The following is a 25,325-nucleotide window of genomic DNA, read 5'->3' as shown; positions in this document are numbered from 1 at the left end:
TACTATTTCACAAATTGGGATTGTTAGAGATGTTGAAGTTTTGTGTGGGAAAACTAAATATCCTACTGATTTTCTTGTTCTTGGTTCCCCACAAGATAGCTTTTGTCCCATTATATTTGGTAGACCCTTCTTGAACACTATTAATGCTAAGATAGACTACGAAAAAGATGTTGTTACTATTGGTCTAGGTAATATGTCTCATGAGTTTAACTTCTTTAAATTTCGTAGACAACACCGTGATGAGGAATTTCCTGGTAAGGATGAAATTGTTGGTCTTGCTTCTATTGTTGTGCCTCCTAATGATCCTTTAGAACAATATTTGCTAGACCATGAAAATGATATGTTTATGAATGAAAGAAGGGAAATAGATGAAGTATTCTTTAAACAAGGACGTATTCTGAAACACAACTTGCCTGTTGAAATCTTAGGGGATCCTCCTCCACCCAAGGGTGATCCCGTGTTTGAGCTTAAACCTTTGCCTGATAATCTTAAATATGCTTATCTTAATGAAAAGAAGATATATCCTGTTATTATTAGTGCCAACCTTTCAAAGCATGAAGAAGAGAAATTATTGAAAACTCTGAAGAAGCACGGTGCTGCTATTGGATTATACTCTTGATGATATTAAGGGCATTAGTCCCACTCTATGTCAACACAAAATAAATTTGGAGAAAGATGCCAAACCAGTTACTGATGGTGCTAGAAGAGGTCAACGACGATATGCAGGTTGAGGAGCGGACGGCGGGCGCCCAGATCTGTGCTCCAGAAGATGTGGCACCAGTGGAGCAAGAAGGTGGAACCACAACCTCAAAGGCTAGACTAGAAGGTACGCAAGCAGTAAACCATAGTAAAGGAAAGTGTAATTCCGTCAGGCAGAGCATTTTTGGACTGCTTTGGTTAGTTCTGTGGAAATTGTTCTAGAATTCAAACAAGTGTCAGAGGAAAACCCAGTTGGTCTGTTTAAGTGTTAGTTATCCAGGATCCAGATGCAATCTTCATAAGTTCTAGTTTGCAGTTTCCAGTACAGAACAATGCAGCTTATGGAACCTTTCAGTGATCAGCATTCAATACTGGGTTCTACAGTCTTATGTGTATGCCAGTGAAAATTATATATGTCATTATAATCAAGTTGTGGTTCTTATAGATTCTACAGGATTAGGTATTCGAAAAAAAAAGATTCTACAGGATTATGAGCAATCGGTCATCCTAAATGTCACATCAATCATACACAGCGATCTATAGGTATTCTTTTTTTCGATTATAATAACGATCCATGTTAGCTAAAGTTTCAGAATTGACTCAATAGTTTCTGAAAATTGGCTGTAGTGTTTTGCCACCACACCACTCAGGTGTTGATGCAGCTGCATATTGTGTAAAGTCTACCCTGTTACTCATAGCATTAGCATCTGCCGGATAACTTAGATGTTTCAAGTAAAAAAATATACCTCAAAGGCTCAAACTGCTGATTTTTTTACAACTACATCGAGTGTACTCGTAGCTCAGAAGCTACATACTACATCGTTACTCATACACAAAGAACACAGTTGTCTGTGCTTCAGCTTTGCTGTAGCCGCAGGATGTGGAAAACAAAACATAAATATATTCATGCATAATTGTGTATTTCTCTCAGGAATTAACATAAAAAAATTGTATGGACCTCATTTTCGCGTACGATCACGCACACAAGTGCAGCTCACTAGGAGGAAAATTGAGACCTCGCCAAGTTCTTTTTTTAGAAAAGGAAGACCTCGCCAAGTTCTGAATAAGAAGCCACACGCAAGTGCATTATCGAAAACGAATATCATCACACATACATGAATGATTGTTCAAGCTTCGTACATAGAGAAGTACATCTGAGCTAGTCGGAATGACAGCCAGACGACAATCATGGCACACCAACGTAGGGAAAAGCAGCAGCTTTGTTCATGTACGGTGGTCGGCTGCTGGTACGGACATCATGTTCTGCAAGTCCTTGGGGAGAGTACTTTGGACCTACAGCACATTAGTTCTTACTAATGACATTTTTCCATGTCTTGGGCTTTCATAGTCTATGTCCTGCTCATACGTATCAACACTGGCGTTAGAATTAAACGTGAACCATCAATATTGAAAGGGAATTTAGGTGGAAGAAATATTTGCTCACATGTTCGTCTGTACTAGCTAGCTAGTCATGCCATATATGTTGTAATTTTCTTAACTACTTTTTTTTCACTAACTAGTAATTTTACATGCACGAATAAGACATGTGTGACTTTGTTTCTGGAGTTTGGCAAATTAATTAACAGAGAAGGAAACTGAAGTTTGCCCATACCTTCATATTGCGCATCTAGTTCTTATGCAAGATGCCCAGTCGCTGCTGCAGGCATGTGGGGAGTGTCTTGATAGCAGGGCAGTTTCTGATGCAGAGAAATTGGAGATATGGGTATATGCTTGTGGCCCATCCTTTAGGGGTGACTGGGATCTGCCATCTTTCATGGTGGGTAGACTTCATGGACGGGAAAGATCGAGAAACGCTGACGTTAAGCTCTGCCGTTGTTTTAGTTTTTGAGATTCTAGAAATGGATAGAGGAAATGCTCTTCCTTGCCTCCAGTTGATGAGGATGACACTGCCCCTTGTGAAACCGACAATGCTCGCTCGCCCTGCTGCGGCAGCCTCATGCCGAATATGGAGTCAACCTTACTACGCTCATAGATTTGAATTGCCCTGAGAGATTCATACGCATTGAAGATCTCTAACAAGCTTTCACAACCATTTATCTCTAGAAACTGCATGTTTTGCAAGATCTGACTCCTTTCTGAAGATGTTGATGGCTCAAGAGGATGTTGTGCGTATCTAGAGCTTATTGCACCCCGAATCTCTAGGTTCCCAAGAACCAAGCTTTGAAACTCTTTCTCTGGCCGGTGGACAAGTGTGCCGCATCTTATAGCATACAAACTTTCGAGCTGGACAAAACAAGCAAATAGCTCGAATACAGATGACTCAAAGATGATTAGAATCTTCATTGCCATCCACCAGCACTTGACTCAAACTATGCTTAGCCGCTGCTGAGATTGCTTCCCTGTCTTCATATGTGACACACAGATCCAATGTGGTCAATAAAGCCACACTACTAGCAACGCACATGTGAACTCTGGACAATCCTCGATATGGAAAAACTGGAGGTTAGGGAAGGTTGATTCCCCTGGTAATGATGTCAAATTTCTAACATTTGAAATAAAGAAACCCAGTGTACCAAATTGGAAGGAACACATTATCGTTTCCTGCCCGTCCTTTTCGTTTAGTTCCTTCAAATGACTCCCATCCTCCAAAACTCCAAAAGGATTGAAAGTTGAAGTTTCTTAAATACTGGAAACGCTGACAATGCTTCTGGCAAAGTGGTAAATTGTAAACGATGCCGTCTACAAACACAGTAGTGACGCTACTACTGGCAGCAAATTTCATCTTGAACAGACATCTTTTTGCCAGCAGGCATGTACCTGACAGCAAACCTCATGTTGAGTTTCTATTCTTGATGCATCTCACTCCTAGTCCTAGACTACTAGTACAACTTCAAAATTCGTATCAGTGTCTTGCGTGTTGTTCTGTTGTTGAGTCATATAGGATGGCGAGTAGTCATGTACATGTACATCTGTGTGTACTCAGACTATCTTGTATCCAGTAGTAAGTCTACTCTTCTTACCCCCTCTCCTCTACCTTTTGTGGCCCATCTATTAGCTTTTTGACCATCTTTGAGTGATAGCGAGACGGCTCTATCTCTTTTCACAAGTACAGCCGTAAGTACAGTTGCGGGCGTCAACGATCAGCAGTACTGAGCTACGGAAAGTCTATCGAATTATAGCTACGGAAAGTCTATTGAAAGGACCTAATTATTGCTCTATATATCAATATAGTGGGGCTTCGTTCATAAGATTTATAAACTCGAGAGCCATTTGGCAATTGAGATCATAGAAACTGCACTCGCGCAGCAAAAAGGAAATTTCTGCCAATTCGTCTTCGTCAGAGGAGATAATATAAAAAAAAGTATGAAAATGAGTGTCAAATCAGGTTCGGTAGATGAAGCATATAATAAGAGAGGATTGTTATTTTGAAACGGTAACATGGGATGGGGTAGCACGGAAAAGTAAGCTCTGCTCGCTCACTTTTGAAAGGAAAGGAGACTGATCTTGACGTCGGCGTTGGTTTTTCCAACGAAACGAATCCGTTTTGGATTGAGATTTCACATAAGCATTACACAATGATCCGCATTAGGCGGGGAGCAGCAATGATACCGCTGGCCGGGAATAAGTACCTATCCCTCTACTACTTACGATGTTTTCCGTTCTATTGAAATCCTGCATCGAGCCGATGTTTGATCGATACTGGGCACATCCATCACATCAACTATTTCACTTTTCTTACGCATTTATTGACGGACCGGTAAACTAGACCCGAAAAACTCCTAATTTTAAAACGAAAGACCCATCACAAAATTATGGCGCAACACTATGACGAGCGTTCTCACAGGCCGGCACCTCGATGCATCCGTCTCAAGAGTTGTACACCTTACATGTGTTTCACGCCATAATCTCTCACTTTCTGCTCCTCCATCTGTCTCCATCATATAATTGATCTCACCTCTCATGTCTGAGTGAAAAAACCATATTTGTTAGTATATATCAAGGCCGAGAGGACACGTTCCTCTCATGTCGAGATTAGTATTAGGGACCCTTAGTATTATTATTTGGTTACTATACGTACATGCAGTAAGACAATCAATCTATGCTCTCATTCACATTTCATTCTAGCACTGACGACTCCAGCCCTATCTATCCCTAGAAGCAAATGGACCCTAGAAGCAAATGGAGTAAGTCCGATGGAACACTCGGATTGGAAAAGATAATTATACTTATAGGCATGGATGAAAAAAAAGCTTGGAAACTAGTTCAAATCGAACTCAAAAGCAACTAGGCAATCCAACTTCCATTGAAGCAGCTTCCCTGGAACTAGCTGCCATTGTATCGGTTGGTGCCATTTCTTCTCTTGGAGGCAGGGCAATAGATTAAGATTAGGCGGTAAGCGAAGGAACTGTAGGGCTTAGGGCTGCGGGTGAGCGCAACTTCAATAGGTCGAGGGGAGGAAGAGAAGAAAAAGCAGCTATTTCACCTGGTGTCGTAATAACCACTGTTTTCGAGTTTGAAGGAATAAGCGCAGCAGAGATCTTCTTTCATTTAAGAAGAAGCCACCGTAAAGAAGAGGAAACGAGGCGTTTAAGGGACACTGACTCCCATTATTTTCTCCAGGCCTGCTTTGGCTAAATCGACGGAGGCTTAGCTTATTATGTTTCGGGCGTTTAGCTAGCTTAGAGAATAAAGAAATCTATCTCTAAAGGGGGAGCGGTACGACTATTTTAGGTTAGAGGAAGGTTGAAGAGAGAATAGCTAAAATAGCCAGTCGGGTAGGCAAGTGCGGGTGGCTGTGGTCAAAGTGAATATGTCTTGTTTCGGTTAGCGGTTTCGGCTCTCCGGCACCGAAGTAAACTCTTTCTATTGCGGGGCCTATGGAGTTTGGGGATGAGTGCTGACACTTTACTGTGCAACATTCCTGTTTCTTTCATTCCCCTTACTAGATCAAAGAGGGCATATGTGGGGTTTGAAGATGCCTGGACCTTACCACCTTATTCTAATAGCCCGCATCAATGCCTCTGCCCAGAACATAGGAGCCCCCTGGATTCAAGATATCATATCAATTTTCAACTACTGGGAAAGAATTGGGGTGCGGCAGGAAGAAATGGAATTCTCAATAAAAGTATAAACAGGTCTTCCCCACTGCTGCATAGAATCTGAGCTGGGTGGAATTGAAGTTCGGTTTCGATCAAGAAACCCCTGCCCGCTTACCTTAAAAAAACGACTAATGATCAACCGATCACAGAGGTCCTTTTCCAGCAACTTCAAATCAGAAAGCCACGACTCCCATAAAGAATGCTTGCAGATCTTTCTTTTTATTACGATGACGATATGGACCTCATTACTGTCTCATTTTCTTATATTTATATAAGTTCTTTTTTTTTGGATTCGACATAACAAGAACAGAATCACGCTCTGTAGGATTTGAACCTACGACATTGGGTTTTGGAGACACACGTTCTACCGAACTGAACTAAGAGCGCTTTCCGGGAGATAAAGCAGTAAAGAAAAGGATGATTTTTGTACCTCATGCATATAGAAAAATGAAACTCTGAATTTTGTCCAATTTGAATCGATCTCAATTGATCCCTCGTTACTGCCCATAGGAGAAGTAATAGGTAGGGATGACAGGATTTGAACCCCTATCTTGTTTTCCACATCATAATTTATTCCTCCATCTATATACAACTTTCTTGTCATTTCTTCCTTTTGGTTTCATATAATAAATGATATACATCTGAACCCAACCTAACGTATAAAGAATGAATATTTATCGGTAATGCTCAGGAAGAAAGAAGGGGTCATCTTTTTGATTTTTATTCCACCCTCATGTACCCTTCTTTGCTTTTTTTCTAAAGCCTGTTCAACCTCATATCACCTAGAACAAGTCATGGACTTCTTCAATGAAAGAAAGTCTCATGGAAACGTTTTCAACGAAATAAGAACCATACATAATAGATTTCTTGATCTTTTTATTTAGGAAAACGGATTTTTTCGCAGTTTTATCTTTTATCCTAAAGATATGCAGAACGAGTGTATTATGAAATGTTTGTTGTCTAGCTTTGCATACATCGCTACTTAATCGTTTAGTGGTTATCGATGAAATTACTTCACCATAGAGAAAATATTATGGAAGTTTATAAATCTTATGAATGAAGCCCCACTATATTGATATATAGAGCAATAATTAGGTCCTTTCAATAGACTTTCCGTAGCTATAATTCAATATACTTTCCGTAGCTCAGTACTGCTGATCGTTGACGCCCGCAATTGTACTTACGGCTGTACTTGTGAAAAGAGATAGAGCCGTCTCGCTATGACTCAAAGATGGTCAAAAAGCTAATAGATGGGCCACAAAAGGTAGAGGAGAGGGGGGTAAGAAGAGTAGACTTACTACTGGATACAAGATAGGGTATACAGCTAAAAGGGTGAGATAGAGGAATGAAATGAGCCAGTGAAATGGTCCACGACCACAAGTATTGAGCTATAACCATAAAACTTGGGGAGTGCCTCAATAAAATCCATTGAAATAGAAGACCCAGGTTGTAATGGAACAGACAAAGGTTGAAGAAGACTAGCAGGAAGGGTGTGCTCACTCTTGTTGAGTTGACACACATTACAGTGAAGAACAAACTTGGAGGGAGAAAAATAAACCAGAAGGGACCCATTGTTTCTGTGCAAGTCGAACAATGATGGAAAAGCATCCAGTATGTAGCCGACATATGCCAACAACCCAAATGCACATATGCTAGTTAAGTTGAAACTCCTAAATTAAAGCGCAAGCAACAAAACTACTTTTTGGAAGGCGCGGAGCGTTGAAGAAGAGCATAGCTCGATTAACACAACTAGGGGCAATATGGTTCATTTTCCTAGAACACCACAACAAATGTCCCTACTAGCTGTTGCCAGTGAAGTTGAAACCATGCCTACCCCTCAACAAGCCTCTAGCTCTTATCCTAGGCCTGAACCACCCGAACCTCCAATTACCATACCATTGGTACTGAATACGACCACCACTCACACCTATTCCAGACCTTTAAACCCCTGACCACCTAGAACTCTAGTAGCAAAGCAACTAAAAGACCCAATCACAAAAATAACCCTCTCTATACCCCTCAAAACCTTGGCACGAACACTTGTTTCCAGCCACCTATGGCCTTCCTCACAGCTCAAAACATGATAATATTAGACCTAATCCTGCACCTCCACCACCACAACCAAGACCCAATTCAATACCAAATATCCAATTTTCCCAACCAATACATTTGCCCTATGCTGGAAATTCCATGAAACCAGAAGTGCCAATATATACTTACATTAACCAACTGCTTCCAACTCAACAACATGACCCGTACCAATACCTGCAAGAACAAAGGCCGCAAAATCAATATCAATATGGGCAGCAGATACATCAACCTCCTAGAGTTTATTTTCCAATATTTGAAGGGGCCAGGTCTTGGATACAAAAGTGTGAACATTATTTTCCGGTGTACCAAGTTACGGATTGGTACAAGGTAGAACTTTCGGCTATGCACCTTAGGGGGAGAGCTGAAAGCTGGTACAACAGTTTCTTAGTGAATAGGGGACAAGTATCTTGGCAAGAGTGAATTCAAGAGATTGTAGAGAGGTTTGAGGTAAGAAATGTGGTTGGTGTAGTTGATGAGTTTAATCACTTGAGGCAAAGAGGAAGCCTAGAAGAGTACAACTCACACACAATTGGCAGAATTGAGGGCTGCCATGTTGAGGTGCAATCCCTATTACGATGAAAACCTTTTTCGACAAAGTTTTCTTGGGGGTAAGGGTATTGTAAATAGAGATAGATGTTTCGTCCGGCTCTAAGAAACAATTCAGCAACCCCGCTCTTCCCTTTGCCTCTTCCACATCTATTTTGGAAACTTGATTTGGTTGAGTTTGAAGCAAGGATCTAATCAGATAACGCTTTGTTCTCCAATGAATGGAGGTGGAATAATTTACTGAGATAGAGAAAGCTACATCTCGACTTTATTTAAATGAAAGAAAAAGGTTAGTCCTGCTCCTAGACTTCCAATTCCATGTAGTAGTAACGGAAAGGAACAGGTTTAGGAGAACTTTTTTTATGTCTTTCTTATAGCGATCGCTGAAAGTCAGTCAATGCCCTGGCTTCAATGAATGAAGACCGATGGGCTACGAAGTGGAGATGATGTCGTCGTGTCATTGCTCGTGATGTCTTCACCAGGATTTGACTTACCAATGTGAAAGGTACCGTGCCAGTGGTTCTATCATTTAGATAGAGAGTGATCTTTCCTTCTTGTCGAAGAAAGATATGACGTTGGGAAGGGAAAGGGAGTAGAAACGTTTTCGTAGCCTTGGGGCGAAGGGCTGGGAGTTCCGTGATCCAGTTCTTTGAGCATAGATAGGTTGAGGATGGAACTCATATAGCAATCGATGTGGAAAAAGGCAACAGCCGAGAATACAAAGCAGAAAAAGCGAGTGAGATCTTGACTTTCTATTATCATACAACATAGAAGTATTTAATCAAATCAGAAAGAGCCCTGGGATTTGACCAAAACAGCATAATTGAAAGCTCTCGTCTCAGTCGCTCGCCTAAGAAAAGGTACCGGGTTGCTCCGTGATGACGAATAAGCAACCCAGCCCAATCCTTGCTTTCATAGAAAAAGGTGAATTTACTCAAATATCCGTTCAATGACTCAGTATTTAGTAATCAAATCATGCGTTTGTTAGATCATTTAGTGAGAAATAAAACGAGAATAAAGAGAGAGTCCTCACCTCAATATCAACAACAATGACCTGGCAAGTGAAGTAAAGTAAAAGCAAAGTAGAGCCCGGTTGATGTCAAACGTTTTCAAATCTTACCCACCATATCCATTCATGCATGTTACTAGATGAAATGTAAAAAAATAAAGCAATGATGGTTTTTATCGGAGCCACTTTACAACCGGTTTAGCAACTTCCTCATGCCCCTACGAAGGAAATATTTGGAGTTTGACAACTGGTTGACGCCGGTTGATACTCGAATGAATATATCGCCGGTAGATACTTGCTTTTCTAATGAGGTAGACACTTTTGCATGTTAAGGTTTCCACTTCAAACCATCCATATTTACACTTCAATTTCTCGTTGTTGACACGGTTTACACTTGACTTCATTCAAACTGACACTTATGTATCTATCTAGGCGGGCGGGCACTTAACCAAACTCAGGTTGACACAAACTATACAAAAGTCTTAATTAAGGTGTTTTTTTCCGATCAACCCGAAACTCCGAACAGAACCGACCCTGACTAGACCTTTTCCCAAGCAACTCCGAATACTGGAAAATCTGAATGAAATTCGATAAGAAAAATCAGAGCATGTTTCTAAATTTGTGATAACTACTTATTTATGAGTGAGAAATGCTTCATGCGAGCACCCTTGGCGGCCTGCTTTTGAGACAGGGAGGCCATGCTCGTATCTATGCTTTTCATCATTGGTCTGGTCTACTCGTACCCCACCCCACAAGGTACATCTTCGACTACCGTGCTTCTTATCTTGACGCTATACATTCAGTTCAGTCAGTCCCAGACTTATCCTTCAGAAAAAGGTAATCCACCCATATTGGACTGTTCTTCACCTGGACTCGCGGATCCAATACCGAATTCTCTTCGCATACCGGCCTGCTAATTCTGGGATTAGCTGTTCTCAATGACTGGTGGATGCCTCTTTTCTACCTTAGAAATCCTTTTTATGTACCTTCTCCCTCTCTACACCTTTTTTCCGTCTCGCCGCCCAGAAAGACCTATAGAAGAAGGAAGAATTCAATCCGTATACTCCAAGCGCCGTAACTATCGCACTTTCCAAGCAACCCTCCAATGAAGAAAGTGCAATTGAAACAATCAAGAACGGAAAAATAATTAGACTCCCTCGTCAATTGTTTGGATTGGAATTAGGCTCCTCTACTCTAGTCGTCCTCTTCTATTTCGGGCAGTAGCTCAGCCCATTCCGGGCCTTCCTTTACTGAATCTATTAGTAGTTGCACTTTTCAACATATGCCTTTATTTAGGCATTGGTTGTAGGCATCCCCTTCTCTTCAAGGAATTTCTGCGCCCGGTTCCTGATCAAGTGTTGGAAAAACCGGAATATGATGCTTTCTACTTCAGCAGTAGGGTTGGCCTGAAGCCAGCCCATAGAATAGAAACGGGCGTGTTCTACACAGGAGTTCTTGTAGAACATGTTCCAATCAAACCTCTTTCCCTTCATCTCTGGTTTTCAATACGAACAAGTGTCATCCTCTTCTCTCATCGTTTGGATGGAATACCCACGTGGAGCTGACCTTCACTTTTCAGAGACAGGGGCAAGCCGATAATTTGTAGCCTCCCTGGTTATTTTCTGGAAATTTCAGTAGAAGTGAAGCCCTGTAGGAGCTCCCTAAGGACTCTAGCTAAGACATTTTTGAGACCCTGGGTGACTCGCGTGGACTTATCCCCTCTCGGTAAGCCGAAGACCATATCGTCTGCGTAGCGTGCGTAATAGAAGACTACGGCCCCATCCTCTCGGACCATTACCCTTTCAAGCTTGGCATCCAATATATGGAGATAGCAGTGAATGAGGACAGGTTCAATCGTGCTTCCGAGCGGTATTCCTCGCTTCTGGCACGTGTAACTCTTACCTTTTCTATCTACGTGTGGTTTTCATGAAAACCTATTTTATCAACCTATGGACTCCTTTCAATGACAGAGTCTTTGGAGCAAATTGGTTCAGGATTCTAAGGTTAGAAAAGAGTTACCACTCAAGGGAGGAACAAGATATGTGGAAGGCTATCCTGGTGGCTCAAGACTGACCGGTATACCTGGACCAGTCTATATTGAGCCATATTCATCAATTCGTCAGGCAATTTGGCCTCACACAATGTATCTCTGTTCCACCAGACGCTTAATCAACCCTGGAACACAAGAGAACCCTTCTTATCGAAGAGAATTGCGTATTAAACAAATGAGAGAAATAGCCCTAAATATGTGCATCGAGTAAGTCATTACCTTCTATTCGATCTCCAGTATCTCTCATCAAGTACTTGATCAGATTCCTCTTTTTTCTTGCAATTGCAAAGTGGTGGAAAAAAATTGTATTTCGGTCACCATGTCGTAGCCAATTGGCTCTGCCCTGCTGGAGCCATGCTACTTCTTCTTGTTCAAACAGGTTCTCGAGCAGCAGTCAAATTGACTTCCCCTGCTTGAGCGTAATGCCCGCCCCTGGTGTGGGGGAAATAGCCTTGTTTTCTATTCCTTTTCAAGTTGCTGATGCGAGCTACCGAACAAACAAGATTAGTACAAAAAGCCACAACTAGCACTAGCTTTCGAGATTGCTTCTTTCTACCTTTCTCACGCCGCTAATTGCTCCTTCTCCAAAATATCACTACGGACAAGATGAGCTAATAGAAAAAGTTAGGGCAACAGATGATAGCGACTCGCCAGACTCGAACTGGCATAGGCGGATCGGATCAAACGAAATTAGCCTTTCTTCCATCAACAGGAATCGCTTTGATTTTGCAGTTCAAGAGGATGGTGGGGGCAACCTCTCTACATCTGTGGGCCGGTAGGCCAGCCAACTAACTCTTCAAATGAAGAACTGATTACACCACATCTATGAACCTATCATTCCCCGCCCTTGCCCATTATTTCTTTTTGTATCACACTAGGACTTTGCCTCTTTTTTTGAGGAAAAATATGGAAGTAGAATCTCCTCTCTTTTAGAGGCGTCTTCCAAATCCAATTTAAGATCAATGAGGTCTTTCAGAGAGCCGCTGCTCTTTCCATTAAATTCTAGGATCTCTTCGATCCTATGCGCAAAAGCAAGGTGTGAGCCCGCGACCCCTTGATCTCTCTCAGAGTCAATCAGCCCAAACCGGGTTATGAGCTCAACGAAAAAAAAAGTATTTTTAGAAATTGCCTACAAAACTGCCTTGCGAGCGTTAGCGTCAGCGTCAGCGCCATCTCCCGATGGATATTTTTTGCGCATCTCCAATAGTGCCTTGGCCCTATTTTCTTCTTCGTCTATTGGGGAAGAAGAAGAGGTGGAGTAGCAGGCGGATCTCATCCCTCCCGCGGACTTCCCCGTACTCAAAGTGACTCTGAGAGATTGTGCTTCTCTACTAATCGCATTCTGTTCAAGAATCACTGTTTTCATGATTGAATGACGAAATAGATATACGAACTATATAGGATCATTCGCTTGGATGGGATAAGTGATTCTTTTATAGGATTCCCATGGGATCGTAGAATCAACTAAGGATGGAATAGGTATTTGTGATCGATCAGCTTCCAGTATGACCGAAGACTTTCTATCTGCATTCAGAATAACCACACAATCAGGTTGTTGGTTCAACCCAAAATTGATCTTCTTCTTTCTTGAATGGAATTTTTTTATTTGCAAAAGAATTGGTCAAAAACGCCCCGATCTTCCATTGAGAATCATCGAAACAATGAGAATTCACATTTCTTAAATAGCTTCTTAAGTAGCTCGCCATTTCTTTCGTTATCTCATAAATAAATAAATGATTGGTCTTTAAAAAGAAGGAACGGCCTTTTTGACGACTGGGAGATCCTATAAAATGAAGAGCGTTTCGTAAACAAATCAGTGTCTTGTCTGAATCGAGAATAGCAATTCCATTTCTTGAACCACGGATATAGACTTTGAAATGGTGATCAGCTACCTGACGGCCGAGATGTGCATTCATACAAAGTAATTTAGTACAGACTATCGAAAGCATTGTCATTTTGTGATTTGAGTTCCGGAGATACAGGTGGTAAGTTATGGGTAATGCGGGGGAACTTTAAGACGAGATAGAATACCTAATATGGGAGTGGTTTAAGTGAGAGAATAGCTCCCTTACCAAACCAACTGAGCTATTTGCCATGTTTTTAACAAATGACCTAACTTTGATGTGATGTGCCCGGCTAGCCCGGATCATTCTTAGAGCAGTCGAGGTTACCGGAATTACGGCCTTCCATACAAGAACTGGCACTATTGTAACTCGCTATGGGCCTCCTGCCTTCTCGAAAGAAACTGGCTTTTGAAGAAATTACTCTATTTTACGCATTTAGTTGAAGCGGATTCAAAGAGCTCTATCGAGCAAAGAAGGAGTATACTATACTGTAGCTGGATAAGCTAGATACCAAAACTTTGATAAAGATTGAGGCAACCCATTTGAGGAAGAACCGGACGGACCCCTGTGGAGATGGCATAAACAATCCTTTGATGAACTTTCTGGTTAACATAGAATCTATGATTTTTTTCTTCTAATTACTACTACTACCATTATTCAATCTGGTATCCAAGAATTTATTAAGCTCATCCCGCAAGCACATGTACACATCTTGGATTTTACCGTCTTAAGATGGAAGAAGATTCGTTCTCCTTCCCATTTCTAAGTTAAGCAAGAGATAACTCATAATTTGATATGCACTCGCACTCGCATCTTGGGTCACTGGAACCTGATGATAATTACTCACTCCTTCATCCTGAGAAAGGATCTTGGCTATGAAAAAAAATGGATCACTAGCTTGCGCAGCAAATTGAATGAAACTTTCGTCCGAAGTAAACATTTCAGTCTGGTGTTCGTTATACCATTTAAGGGCATCATCTAAGTTCGAGAACTTTGGATACTTAAAGGCTGCAGCACATGCTAAGTGTTGACTGAGATTCTTTTTTTCCGACAGGTGGTTTTGTGCTGGAGGTTGAGGATGATCGGCAGAAAAGAGTAATAAACTTTTTGACAAATCACGCTCATGAAAATGCAATACACCTGAACGGTAGATTCTACCATGGAAGTCCATGAATGCTGGCAAATAGAATTGATAACCTTCGTATGCTGACGCAAGTCTTATTACAAAATCTTCATAACTAGCCTGCTGCACCTGTTTTAATAATTTATTTAACAGTATGTTATAGCTACAAGCATTCTTAATACCTTTGACGTTATTGAAGTAGCACTCCCTCAATATGTCTGAGGCTTCTGTCGGATTCACGCGGGCTAGAGCATTTGGTAAAAGAAGCCCACACTCAACTAAACATTGACGATTCTTTTCCAGAAATCTCAAGAGCCTTTTGTTTATTTCAAACGCTTGAGACTGAAGCCCATTCAAAATATCACACATCTGCTTGTATTCTTTTTTATGTAACTTTATATAGAAGTGGTTTAAGTCATGGGAAGTTAATAGCCGAAAGTGATTCTAGATATCCCCCGTGGGTTTGCATAAGTAACCTCCTATCAGATCCGATAATGTATCAGGATCAGACCCCCTCTCTGCTGGTTGCCAATCCAAGGGTTTGCAAAGCATCGGAAGATTGAGTTTGATAGGGAGCAGATTTATGTTCAAATTGCACATAACATAACTAGAATTCTCTATATACCCTTGACCTTTCTTAAGAACCAGCACTGGATCTTCTTTTGTTACTCCCCTATCTGTTGATATATGTAGAACATTTCTTTCAATCATGAATTGGAGCAAGTATTTCCCGATATCATAGTGACACTGAATCTTTTTCTTTTTCTCTTTTTTGCTAGCACCTTTGGGCTGAACAACATCCTTAACTGATTCTACCTTACTAGTGAGTACTGCTTCCACCTTACCACTACCTGGTGCTTTGTATTGTAGAAACCTTGCTTGTTCTCGTACAGTTGAATTAAGTTGATCTATAAATCTAGCTGCCTTAACTGCGGATGATTCCTGAAGAGTGTTGAATACCAAGCCTAGTACATGAATCATGATAGCCTCAAGCGTATAGATACCAAACATCTTAAGCATAGGTAAGCTACTTGGTAGGAAACCATTTAGATATTGCTTAGCGTTAGGCTGATCTTTATTAATCAAGGAACTTTACTATGTTAGGAGTTACTTTAAATAGATTATCCTCATCGAACTTCATTGTGCAATCTGCAATTTGATTATGTAAATCTATTAATTCAGTATCGTAAAACACACCATTTTGATTCTTCTTTTCATTAATCAACAACTTTCTAACATCATCCTGATACTTATCAACATTAGAAGTCTTTTTCGTTTTGTCAATATCCAACAGCTGTCACAGCCCTAGAATTGTTTGCAATTAGTGGCACAAGCATCCATGCATCTTGTCTAAATTACTTCTTTAATTTGAAATGGGGGATAATAAACCCTAGCAGCAAAGGAAATTGAACCAGGTTCAAACTTAAATCTTTTCAATGATCCCAAGATGCCCTTTTGAAATGTTCATCATTTTTGAATTGGTCCAGCACCTCTGACAAAAATGATGCACATATTTCTAGGCCATCCCGGATTTTTGAATTAAATCATATGTTATTTACAATTGGGCATTTAAATGCTATATAATATTTTAAATGCTCAATTAATCATAACTTAAGTGAGGGCTGTTGGGAATATTCCAACCAGAGGCCACAATTATTTTCAGGATTTTTGGAAACGTTCTGGTATTTTTAATAAAGCCCAGAAGTTACACAGAAATAGAAAAACATTAACAAAGGTGAGAGAGAGAGGTTACCTGTGCAACTTACCTAGCAGCCCACTAGCGGCCCAGTAGACAGCCGGCCCACTAGGCCCAGCCCAGCCCCTCGCGCGTCGTCTTCCTCACGCCTACTGGCGTTGTGCGTGGCGCGCGCACAGCCGAGCCGCGGCCACCTCCTGCTAGCCCCGCAGCTGCTCCCCCTCGCCTTGGACACTGCCACGCGACCCCCCTCGATCCCCTCTGCCTCTCCCCTCACTCTCTGCTCTCCCCCTCGCCTCTAGCCCTTCCCCGAGCTCACCCTAGAGCAACCGCCGCCGCCGTTCGCTGCCACCATGCTTAGAGCCACCTCCTCGCCCTCCACCCGAGTCCAGAAGCTCTGCCTCGTCTACCTCGTCCTCTCCGTCGACTCACGCGACGCCGGACGCCTCGAAGCGCCGCCATCGATTCCTTCTTCAACCTCGGGACCGCCGGCCATCTCTGTCAAATTCGTCGGCTCCGGACCGTCCCCGACCTCGCCGAGCGTCCCCTCGTCATCGCCGTGAGCCACTGACCTTCTCCCCTAATTCAGCAAGCTCGCCCCCATGCCGTAGCGCCGTTCCCCACGAGCACCGGAGCCGCCGTCCGCCATTGTTGCTGCATGCATAGCCTCCGTGCTCCCCTGGCCTCACCGTGCTGCTCTTAGTGCTCCCCGTGTCTAGCAGGTGCTGCCCAGCCTCTCCATTTGCTCACGAATGCACCGTAGCGACGCGCCCGTGCACCACCGAACACCACGTTAAGATTAGTACTAATACGTGTGGACCCCACGTGTCGGCTTTGACTTTGGTCAAGTCAACGTTGACTGGTCCCACCTGTCATCCACCCAAACCAGCCTAAGACACTGACGTATGGGTCCCACAGGTCAGGTTTGACCTGCGGACCCAGTTGACTTGCTGAGGTCACACCTATGTCATGCTGACGCAGTAAAGCATTTTCTGGATTTATTTTTATATAGGAAATTCAAGAAAATGTTGCAAACTTCAAAAATTCATAGTAATTCAACCGTAACTCCAAATCAAACAAATTATATATGAAAAATTATCAGAAAAATTCAATCTATCCATCTGTACTGGTTTCATGCATGTTAGAACACTTTAACCTTGCTGTTTAGGTGAAACAAGTTAATGCACTAATATGATTTCATGAAATGGGTTTGCATTTGAATCTTTGGTTCAAATGGACTCATTCCAGTCTGTTCTAGCTTGCATTAGCCCAAAACACATTCATATTCCATGTCATAGCATGCATCATATTGTTGCATTGCATTGATTATGTTCCCTCTTGTTTGCCGGTGTTTGTCCCCTCCCGATAGACGTGGTTCCGACGAGTTCGATGACACCGATGAAGAACTATATTATCTTCAGAAGTGCCAGGCAAGCAAAACCCCCTTGTTCATTCCGATACAGTCCCACTCTCTCGCTCTTGCTCTCTTTTACTGCATTAGGACAACAACGATTCATCTGTTACTTGCTGCGGTAGCTGAACCCCTTTATCCTTTGCATGACCTGTCATTGCCACGGTAAATAGATGAAACCCACTAGCATGAGTAGGAGTTGTTTGAGCCCTGATGTGCCTACTCATTCATGCTTGTTTGTCATGCCTGCTACTGCTTAGAGTTGAGTCAGGTCTGATTCATCGGGGATGAATCAGAGGTGTGTAAACATGTCCTACTGTTAAGAGCTAAGTGTGTGAACACGATTTGGTAAAGGTAGCGGTGAGAGGCCATGTAGGAGTACATGGTGGGTTGTCTCATTGAAGCCGTCCTCCGGAACTGAGTTCTGTGTTTGTGATCCATGAAACAGTTACTACCATGCATTGGGCCCGAAACCAATGGACCCTCTCGACTTATTAACTGCCCTTGTCCTCTGCCCAGGAGTTGCAAGTAGTTACTGGTGTTTGTAGTATGCTGGGGGCCGTGCGCAGCGCTGACCGAGGGGTGGGCTGTGTTGTGGTAGGCACGTGGCATGGTGTACCGGGCGCCCGTTTGGTGTCTCGGGAACCCTGCACACATTGTTTGGGGCTGTGAGCGAAACTCCGGCCTGATCTCCTCATGGATGGAACCCGAATAGGCGATAAACTTGGACTAGAGACTTGTGTGGTTACTCAGGTCGTTGCCGACACCCTCGTTGGGCTTCCGCTTGAAGGTTGCCGAGTACATGTCATGTAAACGGCGGTAAGTGGTGAGAGCGTGTGTGAAGAAGTACACCCCTACAGGGTTAACATCATCTATTCGAATAGCCGTGTCTGCGGTAATGGACTTCTGGGTTGCCTATAACAGTACATAGACAAGTGAATGTGGATACTCTAAAATGCGCAAGATAAGCGTGAGTGCTATGGATGGCGTTCTCGTAGGTAGACGGGAGCGGATCCATAGTGGTGTATTGCATGGTGAATATGTGGACTCGTGTGCGCCACCTCAAGAGAGTTTCTTGCAGTCGTAGTTCAGGATAGCCACCGAGTCAAAGCTGGCTTGCTGCAGTCAAACTCCACCACCCCCTTTATTGATACTGATGCATATGTAGCTAGTTCTGATGTAAGTCTTGCTGGGTACATTTGTACTCACGTTTGCCTATTTTATGTTTTTGCAGAGAGACGTCAGTCTCGCTAGTAGTTCTGTGTGGACTTCGACGTTTAGCTTGATACCTCAGCTACGATCTTGTACCTCGGCAGGATCTGGTAGATAGCCAGGCTTCTCAAGCCTTTTTCATTTGTAGATGTCTGTACCCAGACATGTTAAGCTTCCGCATGTGCTTTGACTTGTATGCTCAGAATGTTGGGTCATGAGACCTATGTTTGTAATATCTCGCTCCTCGGAGCCTAATGAATAAATACTTGAGTCGTAGGGTTATGTTGTGATGCCATGTTGTATTTACACATATCGAGCATATTGTGTGTATGATTGAAATGCTTGGTATGTGTGGGATCCGACAATCTAGTTGTTTATCCTTGGCAGCCTCTCATATGGGGAAATGTAGTCTAGTGCTCCTTGAGCCATAGTAGTCCGCTACAGCCCGGTTCACCGGAGTCCTGCTAGCCCAGCACTACTGCTCAGGACACTTGACTGGCCGGCATGTGTTTCACTTCGTTCCTGTGTCTGTCCCTTCGGGGAAATGTCACGCGGTGACATCCGGAGTCCTGCCTAGCCTGCTACAGCCCAGGTTACCGGAGTCCTGTTAGCCCAGTGCTACAGCCCGGATTCGCACGCTGCTGACCGACATGCTCGAAGTTGATTCATGTATGCCTGTCCCCATGGGTTAGTGCCGCTTTGGGTTCACGACTAGCCATGTCGGCCCGGGCTCTTTGTCATATGGATGCTAGCGACACTATCATATACGTGAGCCAAAAGGCGCAAACGGTCCCGGGCCAGGTAAGGTGGCACCCATGGGAATACCGTGCATGAGGCCGCAAAGTGATATGATGTGTTACATGCTAGATCGGTGTGACTTAGGATCGGGGTCCTGACAGCAACAGCTTAGCGTAGTAATCGTTCCAGAACTCCTTAATAATACGTGCATTTTGCAAAGATTTCTCATTCTCAATGCTATCATCATATGTCTCGGAACAATAAAATAGAACCTGCATACTTTTATTTGTTACCCTTACTAAACTGTAGTAAGGATACGAATACGACTGAAATAAACTACTAGAATTTAATATAAGGAAAGGATCAGAATAAGTACTAATGCTCTGTAAAATACTTTTCCCCGAGCAATGGTTTAGCGGATTCGGAATTGTAACAAAGCATCCTGGGTTCTATACCCGATTCAACACTAGAGCATGCAGCCGATCCTGGATACATCACTATATAAAGTGTGCATGCAGTTTTGGTTCTTTATTGGTAGCCAGTCTTTCACTTCTGCCTCTCCACTCCCATGCCTTTCTTGGTCGGACCAACCCAACCGGCCATTCAAGTCTTTCTGCTTAGAGCAAGAAGCGGAACCAAAATGAAGCTTTCTTTATTTTCATTTATGGATAACCAATCCATTTTCCAATATAGTTGGGAGTTTTTACCAAAGAAATGGGTACATAAAATGAAAAGATCGGAACATGGGAATAGATCTTATACCAATACTGACTACCCATTTCCATTGTTGTGCTTTCTAAAATGGCATACCTATACAAGGGTTCAAGTTTCGATCGATATTTGCGGAGTGGATCATCCCTCTCGAAAACGAAGATTTGAAGTTGTCCATAATCTACCGAGTACTCGGTATAACTCACGCGTTCGTGTACAAACAAGTGCAGACGAAGTAACACGAATATCTCCAGTAGTCAGTCTATTTCCATCAGCCGGCCGGTGGGAGCGAGAAGTATGGGATATGTCTGGTGTTTCTTCCATCAATCATCCGGATTTACGCCGTATATCAACAGATTATGGTTTCGAGGGTCATCCATTACGAAAAGACTTTCCTCTGAGTGGATATGTGGAAGTACGCTATGATGATCCAGAGAAACGTGTGGTTTCTGAACCCATTGAGATGACCCAAGAATTTCGCTATTTCGATTTTGCTAGTCCTTGGGAACAACGTAGCGACGGATAATTCCGAATCTACATAGGTCTAGTCCAGGGGACAAATCAATAGGAAATGCTATTTGCTTCTTAAGAAGAAGAACTTTTTTGAAATGAAAGAGTTTCCACGGGCGTCGGATATCATTTCTTCAAATAAGGAAGAAGTGTTATCGAAGGATTTCCTTCCATTCTTCCTAGTATGGAAGAAGTAAAGAAAAAGTACTGCGTCTCAATCTATACGAAAGGGCACTGGTTTTTTCTTTCGGTTTCATTGATAGCAGAAGAGTACGCTAGCTAGCGGAGCCTGAAAACGCTTGCTTGCGCCCCACCCCTACGGAAACTATTGCCTATGCTTGCTGCTCGCTCAGTGTCAGTAGAAGGGAAGAAAAGATGGTCACTCCTTTTAGGAACATGGCGAGCCTTACTTACGACTGTTGCACTTCACTCGCTGCTCGTTCATTCACTTGCTCATGAACTCGCTGCTTCGCCAGAAGCGACTAGTCGCCTCCTTTCCTCCGCCGAAAGATGCTTAGCCAGAAGCGACGAAGGAGGGGAGCTGGGGAAGGCCGACGATGGCAATGAAGGGGAAGCTGTCGTAGAAGCTTTGCCCCTTGCTTTACATGTTGTTATGAACTTACTAAATGACCTTATTTATTCTCCCGGAACGCTAGCAAATCTAATAGTTCCATCTGCTCTTCTTAACTTAAGAACGAAGGCCGCCATCCTTCTTATTCAGGAACCCTTTGTTTGAGGAGGGCGTATCCCCGGGAAGGGGAGAGTGGCCGAGCGGTCAAAAGCGACAGACTGTAAATCTGTTGAAGGTTTTCTACGTAGGTTCGAATCCTGCCTCTCCCACTTGTTGTAGACTTAAGAGAAGAGAAAGTAGGCGGAAGCCTAGGAGGGCCAACCGAGCGAAGCTCTTTTTTTTTGCCGTGCCGTGAAGTGCAATTTTCTCGTATGCGTTTTAGAGAGGTTGTCGAAAAAAGACGATCTATAGAGATTCCCCATCTATATCCAATCGAGAATAGAAGCGAGTCGCTTCCGGCGTCGGCTTGTAGTCTCTGCAGTCGGCACACGCACGCGCCCGCCATCATGCCTCCTTGGTTCGGGACGAAGCCAAGCGAGACATACGATAGACGAAGGAAGCGCCCACCCAGCAGGAGGGCTAAAACCTGTAGTTTTGAAGTTGCAAACTCCAGCTTCGAAGCTGGAGTGCTTTAGCCCTTTTTTAAGCAAGAATCACCGTCTTGAGCGCCTTGCGCGCTCAAGAACAAGCAAGGGATGAGCGCTTTGTTGCTAATGCGGATACGTTTTCTTGCTGGGGAAGGCTAGTTTGATCGAGGATTGGAGAGGAGAGAGAGGTGGAATAAAAAGCTCGGGATGGATTTTGGAGTCTTTGTGCGAGCCGTATGCGGTGAGAGTCGCACGTACGGTAAGGAGGGGGGTTCGCGTCTATACGTGTAGTGTGGTGGTTGGGCCTACCCACCCTATTTGTTCCATGATCTATGGGTCTACTGGAGCTACCCACTTCGATCAATTAGCCAAGATTTTGACCGGATACGAAATCACTGGTGCTCGATCTAGTGGTATTTTTATGGGGATTCTTTTTATCGCTGTAGGATTCCTATTCAAGATTACTGCAGTTCCTTTTCGGGCGGCTGTAGGACGGACGGCCCCCTATAGGTAGTAGGGTAGGGTGGGTGGTACCGCTCAGATAGCGGCCAATCCTCCTAACTGCGCGCGGGCCGGGCTTAGAGCGCGTGAAACTCATCACTACCTCGTAAGGGCGTTGAGACCATAGCATGTTACACAAAAGCGCCGCTTTCTCAGGAGTGTTGTCACACAGCTGCCCGACTAGAAGAGCTACTCGCTCTGTAGTGTTGTCACACAAGATAAGCACGCCGCCCGCCTGCTGGCCGGGCGAATCGAAGTTATCTTCCGGTCAACTGTCCACCCAGTCAAGTGCAAAAAACACAGTGGAATCACGCAACGCACGCTGCTGGTGTGCTTCCTGCCCACGAGGAAAGAAGAGCGACAAGGTTCAGATTTGACTGTTTGCAGCATGGGAGCTGATTACCCAAAAAATCCCTGGGAAAAAAGAAAAGATATCTCGGTAACGAAAACCATAGGAGGCTGTATTGGCGAGATCCAAGGGTTCACAGCAGCCCAAAAGAAAAACCGCCTGGAAGTCCGAGGACCTTTAGTACCGTACCGAACCAGCAGCCTTCGCGCCAAGCGACGACCGCCCTTGTCCCTTTCCTTTTTCCATTCAGCCTACTTCTTAGCTTTGTTCCGTCAGTCTAAGGCAAAGCTTAAGTGGTTTGCCTACCTTACCCACTTGATGAAAGGGAACGAACTTCGTTTCCTTGGCGGCTTTATGGATGGATTCAGTCAGAAAAAACTCCTTCCTTTTGAAAAAAGTGACGCTTTGCGTCTTCGCTTCCGAGGGTTAGGGTATAGGCCATTTCGAGCAAGCTTTCACTTTTTCTACTGGCTTTCTACAACTTTCGCTTTAGCTTCCAAAGGCGACCCAATGACCTTTCCGGAATTGGAAGTATTCGTCGCCCTACCCTAAGAAAGAAGTCACTATAAAACTGCTTGCCCTCCAGAAGTACCAAAGGTGCGCGGAGCCCGGTGAAAATGAATATGTTTGCTACTGAAAGAAGCCTGCCTATTGACTAATATTCGTCTTTAGAATGAAAGTAGCTATGAAGCCCAATCTACTGTCGATTCAAAAGGGGGCATAGCCATATGGGTGGGGTGTTTGTGGGGAGCTGCCTTGGATATGAGGAATTCCTCCAATCTAAAAAAAAGAACAAAGAAAAAGTCCGTGATGAAGATCTTTCTTTTCTATCAATAGATAGGAATGAGTGTTCGTTATAGGGGATAGGATCCATCTGCTCTCTCTCTCTCTCTATTTTCTTTGATGCAATTTAGAGAGAAAGAGCAGTGCGAATTAGAAAAAAAAAAGAGAATCGGGAGATGATTCCAAAATAGATACATAGACATGTAAAGTAAAGGGATGTATATATTATTCCCATATATATCATCTATCTATGAAAATGTTAAACAGAGTTCGTTTTTGGATCGTTTCAGCTTCTGCCAACGAAATGAAGGCCTCTCCCCTTCCGAATGCTTCTCCGATCCTGAAGTTCTCGCGAAGAGAATAAGATGCAGCTCCCCCTCCCTCTGTCTTTTTCCGCTTTGCTAATCTTCCCCTCTAACGCGGGCCGGGCTTAGGCGGGCGCGGGAGGAAGAAAGAAAGTCGAAGAGCGTCTTCTCCTTTGTCCTTTTTTCAGTGCAACACAGGAAAGCACCCTCTTTTTGTAATCCCTGCAGCTTCCCAGAGGCTTGCTTTTTTTTATTGAACGCATGGCATAGCTAGGACCCCTCCAATCATGTTTGAGCCTATGTTCACCCGGGGCCAAAAAAGGAGAATTCCGGAATGCCTGCCGACGTTCAGATAAGGTGCATATCCCTTACCACTAAAGGAAAGGCTCGACGAAGGGGGGGATATTAGCTGGGTAAGGAAAACGCTTTCGGAGATTGAGATGTCGATTTGTTTTTCATCGAAAAGGAAGAAGGCCGAGGGGATAGCAGCCTTCCTTCGGGCTTTGCCTGCCGACGTTCTAATAAAGAATTCCGGCTCGGCCCGGGAAAGCGCTGGCAACAACATAAAGAAAGGGGTCCATGTAGCTGCTGCGCCCGCCCACTGAGCAGCAGGTTCGGCATCTACTACAAAAGAGAGAATCCACTTCAGATAACCACGTCTCTGCTAGGCAGCGTGTGGAATGGCCGAGAGCGGACCAAATGGATATATAATCCAAGCCGAGAGTGGAGTTACGTGAACAGCCGTCTGATGGAAAACAACTTTCACGTTCGGTTCAGAGAGCACTTTTTTCGTTGAGAATAAGTCCTTCCCTTTTGTGTGAATTCCCCAGCGGCGAATTAACAACTTGTGGGGCCCTATCTATTCAATCTCTCGAGCCCCAAGAAAACCCCCCTCTCCCTCGGACTCAATCTCTCTTTTGACTCTATATATGTGGGCACCTGATATCTATGAGGGTTCACCCACCCCGGTGACAGCATTCCTTTCTATTGCGCCTAAAATCTCTATTTCTGCAAATATGTCACGTGTTTCTATTGTTGCTTCCTATGGGGGTACATTACAACAAATCTTCTTTTTCTGCAGCATTGCTTCTATGATCTTAGGAGCACTGGCCGCCATGGCCCAAACGAAAGTCAAAAGACCTCTAGCTCATAGTTCGATTGGACATGTAGGTTATATTCGTACTGGTTTCTCATGTGGAACCATAGAAGGAATTCAATCACTACTAATTGGTATATTTATTTATGCATCAATGACGATAGATGCATTCGCCATAGTTCCAGCATTACGGCAAACCCGTGTCAAATATATAGCGGATTTGGGCGCTCTAGCCAAAACGAATCCTATTTCGGCTATGACCTTCTCCATTACAATGTTCTCATACGCAGGAATACCCCCGTTAGCCGGCTTTTGTAGCAAATTCTATTTGTTCTTCGCCGCTTTGGGTTGTGGGGCTTACTTCCTAGCCCCAGTGGGAGTAGTGACTAGCGTTATAGGTCGTTGGGCGGCCGGAAGGTTGCCATGAGTAAGG

The 25,325-nt window shown here is 43.5% G+C and overlaps 1 protein-coding gene, 2 non-coding genes and 2 pseudogenes across 3 annotated transcripts; 3 read left to right on the top strand and 2 right to left on the bottom strand.

Annotated features, from left to right (window-relative positions):
- Positions 1 to 6,072: 6,072 nt before the first annotated feature.
- Positions 6,073 to 6,146, bottom strand: TRNAW-CCA. The gene has a single exon. It is a non-coding gene; the product is annotated as a tRNA-Trp (tRNA).
- A 6,139-nt stretch (positions 6,147 to 12,285) lies between these two features.
- On the bottom strand, positions 12,286 to 13,410 carry LOC125553467 (annotated as a pseudogene).
- Positions 13,411 to 19,857: 6,447 nt separating this feature from the next.
- On the top strand, positions 19,858 to 21,258 carry LOC125550435 (annotated as a pseudogene).
- A 199-nt stretch (positions 21,259 to 21,457) lies between these two features.
- TRNAY-GUA lies at positions 21,458 to 21,540 on the top strand. Its single transcript has one exon. It is a non-coding gene; the product is annotated as a tRNA-Tyr (tRNA).
- Positions 21,541 to 22,035: 495 nt separating this feature from the next.
- On the top strand, positions 22,036 to 25,319 carry LOC125550437 (NADH-ubiquinone oxidoreductase chain 2-like). The gene is made up of 2 exons (XM_048713432.1): positions 22,036 to 22,337; positions 24,724 to 25,319. Exons 1-2 carry the CDS (start codon positions 22,184 to 22,186, stop codon positions 25,317 to 25,319), a joined length of 750 nt encoding a protein of 249 aa, XP_048569389.1. The 5' UTR covers positions 22,036 to 22,183.
- The last annotated feature ends 6 nt before the right edge of the window (positions 25,320 to 25,325 follow it).

Source organism: Triticum urartu, chromosome 4 (assembly GCF_003073215.2).
Source record: "Triticum urartu cultivar G1812 chromosome 4, Tu2.1, whole genome shotgun sequence".
NCBI lineage: Eukaryota > Viridiplantae > Streptophyta > Magnoliopsida > Poales > Poaceae > Triticum > Triticum urartu.
This window is presented reverse-complemented; position numbering and strand designations above follow the sequence as displayed.

Bases quoted from the DNA above. Each gene is read 5' to 3' on its own strand.
- LOC125550437 (XM_048713432.1), top strand. From the start codon at position 22,184: ATGATCTATGGGTCTACTGGAGCTACCCACTTCGATCAATTAGCCAAG. The intron at 22,338-24,723 runs GGGCGGCTGTAG...TTTTGACTCTAT, and splicing joins GATTACTGCAGTTCCTTTTC to ATATGTGGGCACCTGATATC.